Source organism: Hakea prostrata, chromosome 8 (assembly GCF_041222555.1).
Source record: "Hakea prostrata isolate BN-2017 chromosome 8, UWA_Hpros_2, whole genome shotgun sequence".
Lineage (NCBI taxonomy): Eukaryota > Viridiplantae > Streptophyta > Magnoliopsida > Proteales > Proteaceae > Hakea > Hakea prostrata.
In genome coordinates, this window is record NC_142607.1 from 25642622 (window position 1) to 25659826 (window position 17205).

Genomic DNA, 17205 nt, shown 5'->3' on the forward strand with positions numbered 1-17205 from the left:
AAGGACCTTCACTATTTTGTCAAGATAGAGGAAGTTTGCAACAAGAAAGGAATTTAGAAGTATGTTTTGGATCTTCTGACACAGAAATGCTACCTTCAAAACATGTGGGTATTCCATTAGATACAAAAATTTGGGGTTGATGATGGAGATTTACTAGATGATGATCATCAATACATCTATCTTACTATTACAAGACCAGATATCAGATTTGCAGTTGGAGTTCTAAGTCAGTTTATGCAGTATCCTTGAAAGGCCTGTTGGGATGCTGCATTCTGTATACTTCGACATCTCAATGGTGCTCCAGGCAAGGGCATGATCTAACGTTTTGATAAGTATATGGATGCAGTGGTCATTTCTGATGCAGACTGAACAAGTCCTGCCAGTGATTGTTGGTCTACAATAGGGTATTACACCTTTGTTAAAGAACTTGGTCACATGCCGAAGTAGAAAACAGACTTCGTTACTTAATCTAGTACTGAAGCTGAATATCGAGCTATTGCTTATACCAACACTGAAATAATCTGCCTTAGGTTGCTACTTCTTAAATTAGGATTTTCAGTAGATGTGCCAATGAAGATTTATTGTGACAATGAAGCCACTACCTACACTGCCAGTAATCCTGTGTTTCATGAACATACCTAACATATAGAGGTGGGTTGCCATTTTGTCAGAGATGCCAAGATGAAGAAGCTGATTATCACTCCCTTTGCCTTGACCAGTTAGCACATACATTTGCTAAACAGTTGTTTGGTCCTAGTTTTCAGTCTATTTATACCAAGCAGAGAATGCGAGATTTATATGCTTCAAGCTTGAGGGGGAGTGATGAAAAACCAGTGACGACACCAGGGACAGTCTTTATCCGAGTGTCATAATTATTCTAGGTCTTTTAGTTCTAACATTGCTCTGCCCTAGCAAGGAGGGGCAGACTTGTCTGTTGTTCTCTTTTTATTTCAGTAAAAGGAACAGCCTGCAATTAGAAAAGAATTAACTCTCTATAGCAGGCCCTCTCTCCAGTCTCCGCTGCTTGGGATGTCTCTTTTTCCTCCCTCTTTAGTTCTCAAACTTTTTCTGTTTTCTCTGTTCTTGAGCTGATTACAGGGTCTTGGACTCAAAAATCTTATAATTTGTGTCTCAATTGACCCACCCCTAACACAAGAATGCAAAATATAAGCAACCAATGGAAATTCTGTAAAAAGTTTGAAGTTCTTGACCAAGGAGTGAACAGAAACAGATTCAGCGACTCCACTGAAACTCTAAATACGGGAGTGGAGGGAATTTCTTGAACTTCAGAATGGGGGTTTTGAAGATTTTATAAGAAGCTGTCCTTGTCGGTAAATAAGGAAATCAGCTTATCTCCATCCCCCAGATGGAAGTGCTTCCTATGATGGATCAGATCTGGTTCCTGCAATGGATCTTTCTCAGTTTAATACAGATTGAACACGAAATTTAGGGAGTTGACCTTCCTCCAGGTTATTGCCACCAAGAGTGAAATCAAATATATCAAGAATAGAAACAAATAATAACCTCTGAAACATAACCTCATGGAAGAGGAACAAGGAGTTTCAGTTTAGTTCTCACAGCAGAGGTGTTATCAGGGACTAGGAATCTTGGGTATAGGTCGCCAGAAGAATGTGATCCTAGACCCACAATTGAAGGCTGAAAGAATCAGTATCAAGAGAGATGAGATCATTGTCAACATCAGCATATAAATAGGAAGAAAGAAGAACTGAAATAAATAGAAGAGAACAGATTGGAAGGTTCACACCTGAATTGTAAAAGTGACAGAGGATGGGTAACAACTGTCTGACCAAACTCCAGTGAACAAAGAACTCGCAAACAACTAACAAGTAACAACAGGGAGAAGAGATCCTGATTTCATTCAATATTCAGCTCTACTCAAAAAACTGGGGTTACATGCAAAATAAGTAAATAGAGAAAGAAGAAAAAACTATAAAAAGACCACAAATCCAATTTAAAACAGAAACCAACTCAGAACTAGGAAACTAAAATTGATTCTCCTACATATCTAATCAAAACTAGGAAACAAAATCTGAAACTCTCTAATGTATCTAAGTTGTAGCAGAAAGATAGAACTGATTACAACAACTTCCAAGCCTTATCCCAAGTTAATAAGGTCAGCTACATGGATGCAAAAGGAAGACAAAGGTTACACAACAATCTTGTAAAAGTAAAAAGGGAGGCTGGGAGGCTGGGAGGCTTCTTTCTTTTTTTTTTTTTGGGTTTGGGGGGGGGGGGGATATCAACATGAGCTCTAGGGTACCAAACCTTATTAACTACAACTCGCATTTTAACTGCCAAACATTTTGCTCAGTCTCAAAGGTTGTCCATACAACAACATCACAACACAAAATCTTACTAGATAGGATCAACCACATGGATCTTAGATCTTCTGTCAGCTCTATTTTAGGTCATACTAGGGCTAAGGTGTAAACTAAGCATGGCTTTCCTTACCCCTTCACTTAGGTTTATCCTAGGCCCGCCAGAGAATTTTTTATTACCCTCAATTGCGATCATGTCATCCCTCTAGACTAGAACTCCTAGAGGACATAGTTGAACATGAACTAATCGGAGCAGCCCCCAACCAGGCTTTAATATGAACATTGCTTATTTCATCCTTCCAAGTTTTTTCATTCATCATCTCAACATCATCATTTTTGTGACACCAAGTTTGCTTATATGAGGCTTCTTCACAGCCCAACATTTTCACCTATACATCATATCCCACCTAATGGCAGTCATACAAATTTTTTAATCAAGTCGAAAGGAATACATCAATTAAATAGAACCTCAGTTATGCCTCTCCACTTCAACCACCCTATTTTATAATCCTTTGGGCAACATTGTCATCTATCTTGCTTTTCTTGTTTATAATTGATCCCAGATACCTAGAATGGTCACTTTATGGGATCTTGTGCTCTTCAATAGTCACTCCTTCATTTTCCGACCAAGAACTCCAAAAGTCATACGTCATGTATTTGGTCTTTAATTCTACCCATCTTCAGATGTTCTGATTCCAAGGTTGATCTCCGAAGTTCCATTTTCGCATTAATCCCTGCAAAGATCATACAACCTCTCCCTGAATGTTTTTGGTGAAGTCATCCATGAGAGCGCAATAAGGGCACAAGGCTGATCTTTGATGTAAGCCAATTGAATTGGAAATTCACTACCTTGCCCCCCCCCCCCATTGTTGTTATACACTTATACTAATCACCACCGTATCCATGTCTTCGATTATGTCTACCTAGTTACAAGACACACTTCTCTTCTCTAAAATATTCCAGATTAGTTCTCTATGAACTCTTCATAAGCTATTTTCAAATAAGAAAAAAGAACCATGAGAAGATCTTTCTTGTCCTATTTATATCGTTATGAGTCTTTGCAGCAACAAAATTGTCTCCACTGCTGATCTTCCTGGCATAAATCTGACTTGAAATTTTGAAATGGTAGTCTCCTTTTCAGGATAGCCATAATTTAGGTACAAGGTAGAATCTTCAATAGGCTTATGTTGGCCCATAGGTATGTCTGTGACTTGTACTCTCTAACTTCAATATAAATAAAGGTGGGCTGTCGCATTGACAAAGGCACAATTCTCAAAATATTCTTCATTGACAAGAATTTATAAACAACCATAACTAATAAATACCAGCAACCAATAAATTTACACGAGATTCTTAACAAGCCTGTTCTAAGACCCTACCGAATGTCACTGAATAACGGATCATATATTCACCTCAAATAGAGCTAATAGGAAGGCAAGGATGCATATAGTTGACGTCATTTACTTGGGATTAGGCTGAGTTTCTGTTTTATATAGAACTTCAAGAATTTTAATATAGGGGGAACGGGACAACCAGATTTGAACTTAAATTTGGTTCCCATAGCAGTGATGTTAACAGGGGGGCTCAGAATCCATGGCTTAACTCACCCTATAGTAGCATTTCTAACCGTAGAATTAGAGGCTGAAAGAAGTAGCACAGAGAAAGATCAAAGACATTCTTGTCAATCACAATCAACACCAGTAACAGACAGAAAGAAACAAAACATACATGGTAGAGAAAGGAAGAACTGAAATGAATAGAATAGGGAAAAGGGGAGGGGGTGTCTATAGATGCAGCAGACTGATCCCAATCATCCCATAACAGTGGTGTTAACAGGGGGCTCAGAACTTATGGCTTAACTCACCCTAGAGTAGCATTTCTAACCATAGAATTAGAGGCCGAAAGAAGTAGCACAGAGAAAGATCAAAGACATTCTTGTCAATCACAATCAACACCAGTAACAGATAGAAAGAAACAAAACATATATGATAGAAAAAGGAAGAACTGAAATGAATAGACTAAGGAAAAGGAGAGGGGGAGTCTATAGATGCTGCAGGCTGATCCCATAACAATGGCATTAACAGGGGGCTCAGAATCTATAGCTTAACTCACCCTATGGTAGCATTTTTAACTGCAGAATTAGAGGCTGAAAGAAGTAGCACAGAGAAAGATCAAAGACATTCTTGGAATCACAATCAGCACCAGTAACAGATAGAAAGAAACAAAACATACATGGTAGAAAAAGGAAGAACTGAAATGAATAGAATAGGGAAAAGGAGAGGGGGTATCTATAGATGCTGCAGACTGATCCCATAACAGTGGAATTAACAGGGGGCTCAGAATCTATGGCTTAACTCACCCTATAGTGGCATTTCTAACTGTAAGATTAGAGGCTGAAAGAAGTAGCACAGAGAAAGATCATAGACATTCCTGTTGATCACAATCAACACCAGAACAGATAGAAAGAAAAAAAACATACATGGTAGAAAAAGGAAGAACTGAAATAAATAGAATAGCAAAAAGGGGAGGGGGTGTCCATAGATGCTGCAGACTAATTCCACTGAACAGCCAACCCATACAGGTGATGAAGGTGATTAAAAAAAAATACCCCTCTAAATTTCATTTGACATTTACAATACACATTGAGTTCTATAATTAAAGAGGGGCCAAAAAATAAAGAAAACAAATAAAAAAAAAATTGACACTAAAATAGAATTCAACTAAGCTAAAACTGAATATCTCCTATGCAATAAAAAAGAAGGAAAGAAAAAACTTAATAACATAAGCAGTTCCAGCATAGAAATAAATTCCCTAGCAAGAAACCTATTGGACAAACCTGGTTTGGATACAAGTCTTGGAATTGGTTTCCTGATTGGGTCATGTAGATCCACTCATGCACATGTTCATTATCCCAGCCTCCTAAATCTAGGCGTTTAATCAGATGATTTCAGTTTTAGTTCCAGAAAATAGGCTGTAACTCTAGAACTAACATTAGATTTCTATCTTGAACTGGCGTGCCATCGTGTTTTTAGTTAGATTTGGGCAGTTTTAGGAAACACCAAGGTAATATAATAATTCCATCTTCAAATGTGCAAAAAAAAAATTCTACTTAACAGTAAAAGAAAAGCCAATTACAAGAGAAAGATTACCGCTATTACCGATTCTTATGTATTTATGACTGGGATGGGTGTCTTCTTATCCCTTTTCTTCTTGTGGAAGCGATACACTTTCTGTTCAACAGAATTTGCAACTGAGTAGAAAGTTTCCAGAAAGCCATCACCCATCAATTCCTTCAGTACTTATTTGAAACATTATTCAAGATTTCAAGAAGATTGATGGAATCAACAAGTACTTTATGTACAGAAAATTCAGAAACCATATATGAAGATATAAGCCCAGTAACATGAAAAGGTATAGATTCTTCAATGATATCAGGCAAACTATGACAAGAAAAAATTGTGCCACGCCAAAAATAGTCATCCCAAAGCACTTTCTCCAAGGCCAAAAGGCAACCCTGCTTCTACTTAAATAAATTGGTAGTTCTTCATAGTCCACAAACTCATGTACTACCATTTCCAAGCAAACATGTTCCCCTTCTAACACCCTTAAAACCTCTTGACAATCCCTTCAAAATGGAAACCAAAAGCACTTCATGATTCTGCTTCCCAACTGTCAAATCTCACATAAAGCAAAAACATTTACCTTGAACCAGATTTGTAATTCCAACCACAAAAACCCACATACCCTTTCATGATCCAACCTGAATATTCCCTTGTACAAGTCATTTTGTGATACACAACTTAATAAGAAATGTTAATCCCCAAGAATACATTCATACATTGTAGCATTTGAGATACATCCGAAGTCATAGTATCCAACTGCTTAGATTTACTTGAATTCTGAAAAGGAAAGGGAGAAAAAAGAAGGAAAGAGAGGCTAAGGTTTAACATATGGTGAGGATCAAAAAGATAAGAAAGGACTCTGATGCAGTAAGGAATAATAGATGACTTAAAACACAGAGCATAATGCCTCTGAAGAGACAGAAGAACTAATACCATCAGTGAAAGACAAACCTTTTTCCCATGATATATAAAATACCATGCCTGCCCCAAATTACTCTTATCTTTAAGTCATCATAATTTTAAAAGAAAAGTATTGTATCTTGGAAACTAAACAAATTTGATGTATTAAAATATGAGAAATAAAAAAGATGAGCAATTCATGAGAAGCAATTTGAGCCATGGGCCCAAAGGTAAGTCCTCAAAAACTTAGGGCTTCAATGAATAACCACCAGTAGATAAATCCATTATTTGTAAGAGAGATGAACTTTCGAAGGGTTGTTTCTGTGCTCATAACCAATTAAAAAGGAAAAAAGTAAAACAAAAGATAGAATTGCATCTGGAGAATAGGTTTTTACACACAAAGAAAAATGCAAAAAAGTGGTGAGCCCTAGGTTACCTACAAATCCCTGCACCAGGTAAGCCTTATTTTTGAACTCAACAAAGAGGAAACCGGATTTTTCATGTTACAGCAAAGTGGAGGCCCAGAGGACCTGGGTATGCTGTGCGCAAGCAATTTCAAAGTTAAGCTCTGCATAATGATTTTTCTGCCAACAATCAACATTAAAGCCTAGAGCAGTTTCCATATTGCATCATGTTAAACCAGATAAATCCCATACCAGCCAATCAGTCAACCATATTCTTCCAAAATCCAACCAAAACAAGATCATCTATCACACCTAAAAATGAACTTCTAGCTCTTCAGTCTGGAACCATGCTCTGTGAGAGCAAGGGTAACAGCCTCACACCACATAAATTACAACCCTTCACAGACACCACTGTGGCAGAATCCTCGTGCACTGGGTATCCTCTGGTTAAAAAACTGGAATTCAAAACTTGCCAATGAGAAGATCTCAATCTCAAATTAGCCTGACCTTTAAAAAACTGGAATTCAAAACTTGCCAATGAGAAGATCTCAATTTCAAATTAGCCTGACCTGACAAAACAAATAGTGAAAACCTGAAAGAAAAGTTTTGATCGCTCAACAAAATTTTCAGGACAGCCATTTTGACTGTTGCTTATCAATCAGTTACTGCTTTTGACATCACTAACACCATGACAGTCATCCGCTAACATTTTAACCCATTGTTATAACCAGTGAATACATAAATTTTAATGAGAAACAAAGTGACATCTCTCCTGCCAAGTATGAAGATAAAACTCCACACAGGTCTACAATGATCACCAGTAATTCCATCTGTGCTTGATCCAGCACTCCAGCTTTGACCTTTGTCAATTGATTATTGCCTCCATTTGGAGATACAACCACCACTTCTTGATAGGAATATCAGCTCCATTTACCCTGTTCCCCCCAATATCTTCTACAAACTGATAAATTGACAATCCATCACATACCATATCCATCCTTAGCAGAACCTGCGTACTCTTTGGGCACAACAACTATAACTTTATCCCAGCTAAATGGGGTCAGTACATGGACCCAGAGGTTGCAAAACAATAAAGGGGAAAAAAAAAAAAAAAAAAAAAAAAGAGGAAGAAGAAGTACAATAGCAGTAAAAGGACAATAAACAAGGGGGGGCTATGAAGAGAAGAAAGGACAACAGCTATAGTTGGTTAAGCAAAAAGAGCAAGGGCAATAAATAAGGGGAGGAACTCAAAGAAATATTCAAACAAGCATTCTAGAACATCCCCCAACAAGGGATCGGCAAATTGGATCTCTCTCCTCCAATCAACTCCATTCGCAGTCATACTAGGATTGAGCCCCACCGCTTGCATATCCTTTCTTACTACTCTAATCATCATTTTCGGCCAGCCTCCAACTCTTTTTGTCTGCATTAAACTAAATTTAGTCATTCCTTTTGTAGTGCATCAGCAGGTCTTTGTTGGAGGTTCCAAAACCACCTCAAGTGGGTCTCACGGTGTTAGTCCTGAATTGGTGCCACTCGCAGTTCAGTCCTAGTATTAATTATTCTTTATTGTATCTTTCATAGTCTTAAAACACATCCTCTTCAATATCCTCATCTCTGCTACACTCATGTCATTTATATTTTCTCTTCTTAAAATCCAACATTCCGAAGTCTTAAAACACATCCTCTTCAATATCCTCATCTCTGCTATACTCATGTCATTTATATTTTCTCTTCTTAAATATCCAACATTCCGCTCCATAAGTCATGGCCAAGGTTATTACTATCCTAGAATGTTTTTCATTAAGTTTGATTGGCATACGCTTGTCACATAACACCTCTATTGCACATTTTCAGCTCTCCATTTCATCCATCCTACTTTATGTGGGTGACATCAGCTTCTATATCAACCTCTTTGTTAATGATTGGCCCAAAGCATTCACTTTATTATAACTCTTGTTCCTCAAGCTTTACCACTTCATTGCCAATTAAGATTTGAATCAAGTTAGACCCTACTTAATTTGAATCCTCTTGGTTCCAAACTTGATCTCCATGGTTCCAATTTCACATTGATCCTTCATATAGTTTCATCTATGAGAACAATATCATCAGAAAAAAACATACATCATAGAACCTCATCTTGGATTTCTCTAGTTGAATCATCTATGATGAGTGCAACCAATGGCTTAGGGCTGAACCTTTGTGTAACCCGATCGTTATTGGGAAGCGACTCCCTTGGCCCTCAGTAGTTTCAGCACTCATCACCACGCCCTCACATATGACTCAAGGATGGCCAGGTAGATACTTGAAGTCCTCCTCTTCTTTAGGACGTGCCAAACAAGCTCTCTTGGTACTCTATCATATGTTTTTTCTAGGTCAATAAAGAACATATGAAGGTTTATCTTGTAAGCTCTAAAAGTTTCCATTAGCCTTCTTGAAAGTTAAGTAGCTCTCATCATGGATCTCCCAAGCATAAAACCAAATTGGTTATCTAATATCATAGTTCTCTTCTTAACTGAACTTTGATTATTGTTTACCCATAATTTCATGGTACGACACATTAGTTTTATGCCTCTATAGTTGCAGTTTTAGGCATCATCTTTATTGCCAGCCCAGGTCTACCCCCTCCCTTTGAGGTGTGACATCAGAACAGTGTACCCCTTTCTTCTTGACTTTTCTTAATTCCCATGCTTTTTCTTCTTTCCCATGCCTTGTTTAGACATTCATTCTAGATCAAGAAAAGACCTAAATCTCTCTGATATTTACTTTTAGCCTCAAACACAAGGATTTAAATCAACACAAGGATAACAAAAACCCTAGAGCCCTGGCCCTAAATGCCTCCCTCAATGTGAAATCAAAACCATAATCAGATCTGGTGTCTGAACCAACAGCTGGAGCTGTTTCAGCCATGTATTATCAACAATAAACTTGACCAATCGGATGTGTCTAAGAACCCCAGGTGTTACAACTTGGTGTACTTGAAAATTCTAGGTTAACGAAGTTGAGTTGAGTGAGTTCTGACACCCAAAAGTAGCACGGGTCTCTGCTGATTCATTGCTCTAGCATACATTGAAGGAGGTACACTATTTGAAATATACAAGGTAAGATTTTCTGATTAAAAATTAGATGTCTCTTTGCTTCCATAAGTTAATTTTTGTCTTTTACCTAAAAATAAATAATCACAGCAGCCCCCCTCTTCAAAATTTACTTTTCATCAGGTCAGGATCTGCTTTCTTCCTTCAAGGCCCATACAGCCATTTATGTTCAATCTTGCAATTTGAATTATCTATCAGTCTTGTGGGCCTATTGCAACCCCGTACTCAAGGTATCACATCAATTGATATCAGAGCAAAATTTCCAGTAGTTCCTGTTGGTGCAACCTAGAGGGGGGTGATTAGGTTGCAACTAGTGGATTGTCCCAATTTTTCGGTTTGACTGCAATTTTAAGATAAATTGAAAATTCAAATGAATTTAAACAATAGCAAACAATCTCAACACAAGAATTTATAGTGGTTTGACTTTACAAGTCTACATCCACTCCTCTCTTGACCTCAAGAGAGTATTCCACTAGTGATTCTCTTTCAATACAACGGGTAGAGATCAAACCATTTACAATCTTTGTTACGGGGCAAGAGTACCCTTTACAATCTTTGTTTATCTTAGGGCAAGAGCATCTTCTTCAATCTTTGTTCATGGGCAAGAGCACCCATCCAATCTTTGTTCACGAGCAAGAGCACCCAAAATCAATTCTAATCTATCTAGACTAGAATTGAAGACAAGTAAATACAATAGATGGTTAGAGATTGCCTAACAAGGAGTGTGACACTTTACCCCTTGTGTGAGTGTGATGCAATGAGGAATGAATGCCCAAATGATATGATTTGCACCATCAGTAACCTTCCAATAAAAAGCCTTCAATCACCTCAAGCTTTGCTCCAATGAGCTGCTTAAACACCTTGGTATATTCTTTAAGGGTGGAGTAAGGGTGAGAAGCAAAACAAGTGTTTTCTTGTAATTTGAGAGCTTGAGAGTGTATGGGGAGTACTTGATCGATTGTCAAGGTTCAAGGTCTAAAATGAGGTAAATTGGGCTTATATAAATGGCCTTTGAGTGCCTTAGCTCAACCCCCAAAGGATAGCTTTTACTCCAAATTTCAGTCCAAACGGACATCCGTCTAAAAATATAGTTGTTTGAAAAATATAGTCATTGCAGATTTTTGACCAGAAGGATGTCCGTCTGATCAGACGAAAAATCCGTCTGAGCTTCTGTGACCAGACGGACGACCGTCTGGATCAGATGGACGTCCGTCTGAGGCGCAGAATGCACATTTAGGTGCATACATGGACTTGATTAGGTTTTTGGTATTTCTAACCAACCCTAAGCCTCATACACTCTCCTAATATGTCTTAGGTCAGTCTAATGACATGATATGTGTATAATTGAGTGCAATTACATATGAATGTACATGAAGTGGCTTAAGTTCTAATTTGCTAAGTCTTCTTGCTTGAGCTTGAGTTAATGATCATTGATTTTTTAAGTCCTTTTGTACTCCATTCTTCATGTTCATCTTGACTTAGACTGCATGTCCATCTTGGCTTGGTCTTGGCCTTGACTTAGGCTTAGGCATTTGGCATTGAGTTGGAGTTGGTCCACTCGCTCTCATATTGAACTAAACAACACAACACAATATAGCCATTAGTAATTCATGCTTGCTATCATCAAAACCAATGGAGGCTGATGTGGCAATCCTGACATAGCATTTCCCAACAGTTCCTAAACATGACAGGTCATTCTCATGTTTCCAGCTCTCAATTCCACAAGTAGTATAATGAGTAACATAAAAATCAACAAAGAAATGAGGACGGATCAAACTGAACATAGATGGGAATTTGTTTCATAATCAGATAAGGCACAGTCAGGTGATCTCTTGCACAGCGAGAGACACTCAATCATCTCAGCCTAAAGTGTTTTTCTTGGAGTTGAAACCAACAACGTGGCAGAATCTAGGGCAATTACCAAGGGCAAAAGACAGCTAAAGATCTTGGGATTACTATGCTGTGGAATTAATATGATTCAACGGCAGTTTCTACTCACATCCAGTCTAAAGCTATCCCTTTGTTCATTATGCAAGAATGGATTACTCTAGGGTCCGTTTTGATAAATGTTTCAAGGAAAATCTTTAACTATTTAGAAGACATAAATCAGGGGGCAAACTACTTAAGCTAAATTGGTGGCAAACAGAGCAGTTTCTGTGCATCTTATCTCTAGCCTCCCCTGAATCCCCTCTATCATAAGAGATGGTTTGATAGAAGATTATATGAGGCAGCCTAGATTCCACTTCTCCTCACTTGTGTTGAGATTATCCCTTATTCTATGCCTTGTTTTGTTAGTAGGAACTTTCCACCGATCTCTTTGTTTTTTGCATTTGTCTTTATTCCTGGACACAAGATACTTGAATTTCTATTTTTTTTACAAATGTAATATTTCTGACATTTAACCAAATACTTAACCCAAAAAAAATCTAAAGAAAAAAAAAAGGAGCAAAAGAAGCAGAATATGACAAATTCTTGGAACAAAGTTAGAAAAAAAATCCTCGCTGACCTTCCTGCTTTTCTGAAGAGAAAAGAAAAGTAAGTTGAGGCAGGACCCACCATACCAACTCCTTAGTTTCATATCTTAAGGACCAAAGATACACATCAGCAGTAGCTTTCTCATCAAGCTATACAATGTGACGTTGTAAGGCAATTTTTGGATGCGGACTACAGCATCACGATGAGGTTCCAACGTTTTGCAGTGCAAATGGGCCAGAAGATTTCCTTGATTGGCTTACTAAATCTGAAAAGATTTTTGCTTCTACAGCCTTAATAACAAAACACGAGCTCAACCTCACCAAGTTATGCCACAAGTCTTAACAGAATTATCTCTAAATCTTATGGGCCCATTGCAAACTCATAATCAAGGTATTGAACCCTGGATTGTATCAACTTCAGCAACATTTCTCCACCAGCCAAAAAACAAAAAGATGTCAAATCAATTTCTTGACTGATTGCATATGTATAGATAGGTGTACCTTGACCTCAACCAACCAAAGAGATGGTAGGCCACCATTATGAGATGAGACAAATCAAAATTTGAGAGAGATGCAAAGATATTTAAAAGGGAGGGGGGAACAGGTGTTTTCTTGGTGCCCACTTAAGTTGGGCCTAAATTCTTGACTGCACACTTAAGTGGGAAATATATCAAATTGCACACTTCTGATTTTTTTCAAAATATCAAGTTACCCACTGTTAACTTCGAAATTGAAATGATCGTTTTGCCCATGAGATGAAGGGAAATATAAGTTTTAATTTTATCAAACGTTACTTAATTTTTTTAAAATTTATAAGAAAACTTCTTGGTTCACTAGATGCACCACCCCTCCCCTCGCCAGCAACCACCACCTCCTCCCCCTCCCCCATACGACGACATACACGTCTCAGAGCTTGTCACGGCTTTCATGGTTAGTAGCCATACCGTATCATTTTGGACACCGACTCAACATGTTAGTCTAAGAGATCCATTTGTTTCGACAAGGATAGTCTCTAACACTAGAAGAGCTCTGTCAAATGAGAGATTTGCTGTCCAATTGGGGGAATCGCTCGATTGTTCTCACACATCAGAGGTTACAGAGTCCAGCTGAATTGATCCAAGACCTAGCTCAAAGACTTGGAAATTTCTCAATTGTTCTCAAGCATCGGACGACAATATTTGGTCCCAAGTTGGGAAACCTAAGAAACAGAAGTGGGTCTCCAGGACTTAAACAAGAGAAGATCAGAAAGATGGTTTGGAGCAAGACTCAAAATCCACCATCCATCAATTTCCACTAGGTCTCTCTTGCCATGAATTTTCTGTCGCATACACACCGAAGCAGAAAAGTTGGTTCCAGATCTGAAATTCTCAAGCTTCAAGAGATGTCTGACTTCATTTTTGGATGATGGTCTAAAGCTCTTGGATCTTTGTCACTCGATCATTCTAGAAATCGAATGATTTAAGCTTTAAGTAGAGATAGAAGGAAGAAGTAGAAGATGATGGTATTAATTCTTATTAGTATTTAAAAAAACCCAAAGAAAAGAAATGTATCTTAAAGTCTCTTGTCTGGGGAGACGAAGCCAAACCAGGAACTTTTCCCTTCTTTTTCTCATCTGATTATTGTTTATTTGGAAGAAAAAGAAGAGAGAACTCGAGGAAATGCCAGACTGAGACCAATTAAATTTCAGTATAAATTGTCATATACAAGCTTTCTCTAATGTCATCTGGATTTTGACAGGATTGGTGCTTTGGTGGGTCGATTTTAGTGGTTGTTAGTAAAACGACAAAGTAGGTAAGGGGCCATTAGAAGGGAGGAAGGTGGTTGCCCACAGTGGACATCGGTGAGGGAGGGGTGGTAAATCGAGTGAACTAGGGAATTTTCTTGTCAATTTAAAAAAAAAATTAAGTGAGGTTTGGGAAAAAGCAAAACATATATTTTCCTTCACCCATAGGCAAAATGGTCATTTCATTTTCAAAGTTGACAGAAAAGTTAATGGTGGGTAACTTGATATTTTTAAAAAAAGTCAAAAGTGGGCTGTTTGATATATTTTCCACTTAAAAGGCAGTCAAGAATTTAGGCCCAACTTAAGTGGGTGCCATGAAAAAATCTCTAAAAATATTAAGAGGGAGTTTCCATAAAAAAGATTATATCAAACAAAAGACAAGCGAAACATCTTCCATATATTTGACTGAAACCATTCGCTACTATATTTGACTGAAACCATTCGCTACACTTACAACTAAAAGTCAACCACAATTAACCTATTTATCAGCACGCCACTAAAGTACCAATTAGCACCGAGAAGTAAAACCACCAACTGCAAAAATATAACTCAAGAAGACCAAAAGGTACTGGATTTTGATAATAGAAGCATTATATACTCTTAGCAAGCAGCAAAAGAGTGAGATGTCCTAACCACACACACACACACACAAAAAAAAAAAAAAAAAGAGTGAGATGCCAGAGGAAGATTAATAAATACACTCGAAGATGAACTTCACATGATGTTGTTGTGCGAAACCAAGTTACTAATACAGTCGAAGATGAACTTCACATGATGTAATTATGTGAAATTAAGCAAATAAAGCTAATAGGGAAGATGACCAAACCCAAGAGGCCATGGAAATCGAAAATAACTACACTTTATCCAGATTCCAAATAAGGGTTTGACGCTTAAATAACGGCAAACCCTAACAGCTACGAAGCTATCAATTCAGGACGCTTATTCAGACAAAAATTTGAAAACCAGAAATTTTCAAAACAAGGAAAACTGTAGCAGAAACTGTAGAAAAAATAAAATGGAAACCACCATGACTTAGTAAAAATAGGGTATCCCTAAACAAACCCTAGGAAGTAACTTCTCAATATTCGCAGAGAACTTTAGTTAAAAGTTGGAAATATTGACGAAATTAGAACACCCAGAAAGGTTTCACAGAGAAATTAAGCAAAATCGAAACACAACCACCTAAATACTCAAACCAAAAGTAGACCAGCACAAATTTGGAACCGAAAAGGCTCGATTACTAATTATGCAGAATGGAAAAATGAAAACCTTTTTCGTCCAACCAGGAGGAGCTGGGAGTTCTACTGAGACGACTTCGTCCCTTGCTTCCTTCTGTGTTTCCTTCTCGACTGAGCTCGCCATTGAAAACCAGCCAAATAAGAAGTGAAAGCGAATCAAAAGAAGATTAACGGGCTGTACTTCACTTCTTTTCTCTCTTTGCTGCTTCTTTTCGCTACTTCGTCCGTGAACTACTTCGGATTAATCTATCCCTTTGATAAGATACAGAACGAAGATGACAAGTGAGTTCAACCCTCTGTTGCCAGGTTGCAGAGAATTGGGGAGTTGGGGATTTTGACTCTGGTTCTTTCTGTTTTCTGTAAGTCCCTCAAATCTCTGTCGTCTTTTCTGTTTTCTGCTTGAATTCCGAAGTCGCGACACTTATTAGTGTGTAAACCGCATCACAACTGGGAATACAAGTTGGACACGTGGCTCGATGAGAAACTACCAGAACGGTTGTATCATGTACTCAACTGTCCTGCTTAATTAAATTGGAGTTAACGATTTCGTGTCCGTTTTTGAGCATATTCCTTTTCCGTTTGTGGGGGTGGGGGTGGGGGTGGGGGTGAGCACATGATCACTTAGGCTACATTTGTTGAGTCCGGATCAGCGACCCCGTCGGGAAGCAAAAGACGGCTTACCACCACAAAAAACAGGGGGGCCAGGGGTGGTGATGGGAGGGGTTTTTTTTTTTAATATTTTCAGTGGTGGGGCCCACCGTTTTTTGTGGTGGAAAAACCGTCGGGGAGCTCTGTGCTCCCCATGGGGGTGATGATCCGAATTCACATTTGTTTGCAAATGTGGAGTGGGAAAAAAAACATGTGGGCCCCATGTGTAGTAGGGTGAGGGAGAAGAAAAGGAAAAGAAAGGGTTTTGTGGAAAAGTGATAGTGGTGGGTCTCACTTTTTACTTTTCCCAACTTTCCCACAAAGTCCAACCAAATATGTGGAGTTTTAAAATGACTTGGGGTGGGAAAGTTGGGCTACTACATCAACAAACAAGTTTCCTTGATTCAAAGAAACTTGCCTCTCACTTTCTCATCCCAAGCAACCAAACAATCTACCATTTTGGGATTTAAGGGAAAACTAAGAAATCTACACTCTTTTCAAGAATTTTCCCACTCAACATTTATTCCAACAAACAAACGCAGCCTTATTGGTTTTAATTTCCTCGCTAACTATGTGGTGAAAGTTTTTTTGGAAGATTGTAGATTTAAACCCGACAATATGGGTTTTAATACAATTTTTTAATTCAATCAATAAAAATATAAAGTTTAAAGGCCAATTAGAATTCTTCATTTGAGGGTATAGCCTAACTAAATTCTCATCATTGCACCAAATTTCTTGTGTTGTAATTTGCTGATGATTTGCGAATTTGATCCCTTTTTGGATTTCATGAATTTTAGCTTGTGCATTTGTCATGTTTTCATATTAAGCTGGTCACATTGACAAGCCCAACAGTCTGAGAAGCGAGACAGATGTGATAAGAAGAGTTTCAACATATATTTTTGCCAGTTTTACTATCTTCATATTGGAGGTTGTCACTAGTATGTATTAAATTGATATTTTTTATTATCTCTAATTTGCCGTTTTTTTTTTTTTATATCCATTCACACTCACACTCTTTCATTATGTATGTCAATCACCCGTAAGTAATAATCTTCTATTTTTTTATTAAAAAAATTTAACTTGGGCAACTTTTATCTATCTTTGCTTTCAAAAAAAATTTGAAAAAAAATGTCATGGCTATTTCGAATTAAAAATGTGTAATTGACTGGGTGGTGTAGTTTTTTTTCCCAAGGGTGGTGTAG

General features: G+C 37.9%; 1 protein-coding gene across 3 annotated transcripts in view; it reads right to left on the reverse strand.

Annotated features, from left to right (window-relative positions):
- The window catches only part of LOC149007463 (uncharacterized), a 28438-nt gene extending 12670 nt beyond the window's left edge, over nucleotides 1-15768 (reverse strand). The window contains exons 1-2 of one of the 3 annotated variants that reach the window (XM_089166664.1): nucleotides 15387-15464; nucleotides 5498-5589 (exon numbers count right to left, since the gene is read on the reverse strand). Coding sequence is in view for 1 of the 3 variants with exons in the window: in XM_089166663.1 (XP_089022789.1) it covers nucleotides 15387-15479 (93 nt within the window). In the remaining 2 variants the exon portion in view is untranslated. Of the gene's footprint in view, nucleotides 1-5497; nucleotides 5590-15386 lie in introns of all 3 variants that reach the window. The other 2 variants (XM_089166665.1, XM_089166663.1) reach the window with 2 other exon arrangements.
- Nucleotides 15769-17205: the final 1437 nt, after the last annotated feature.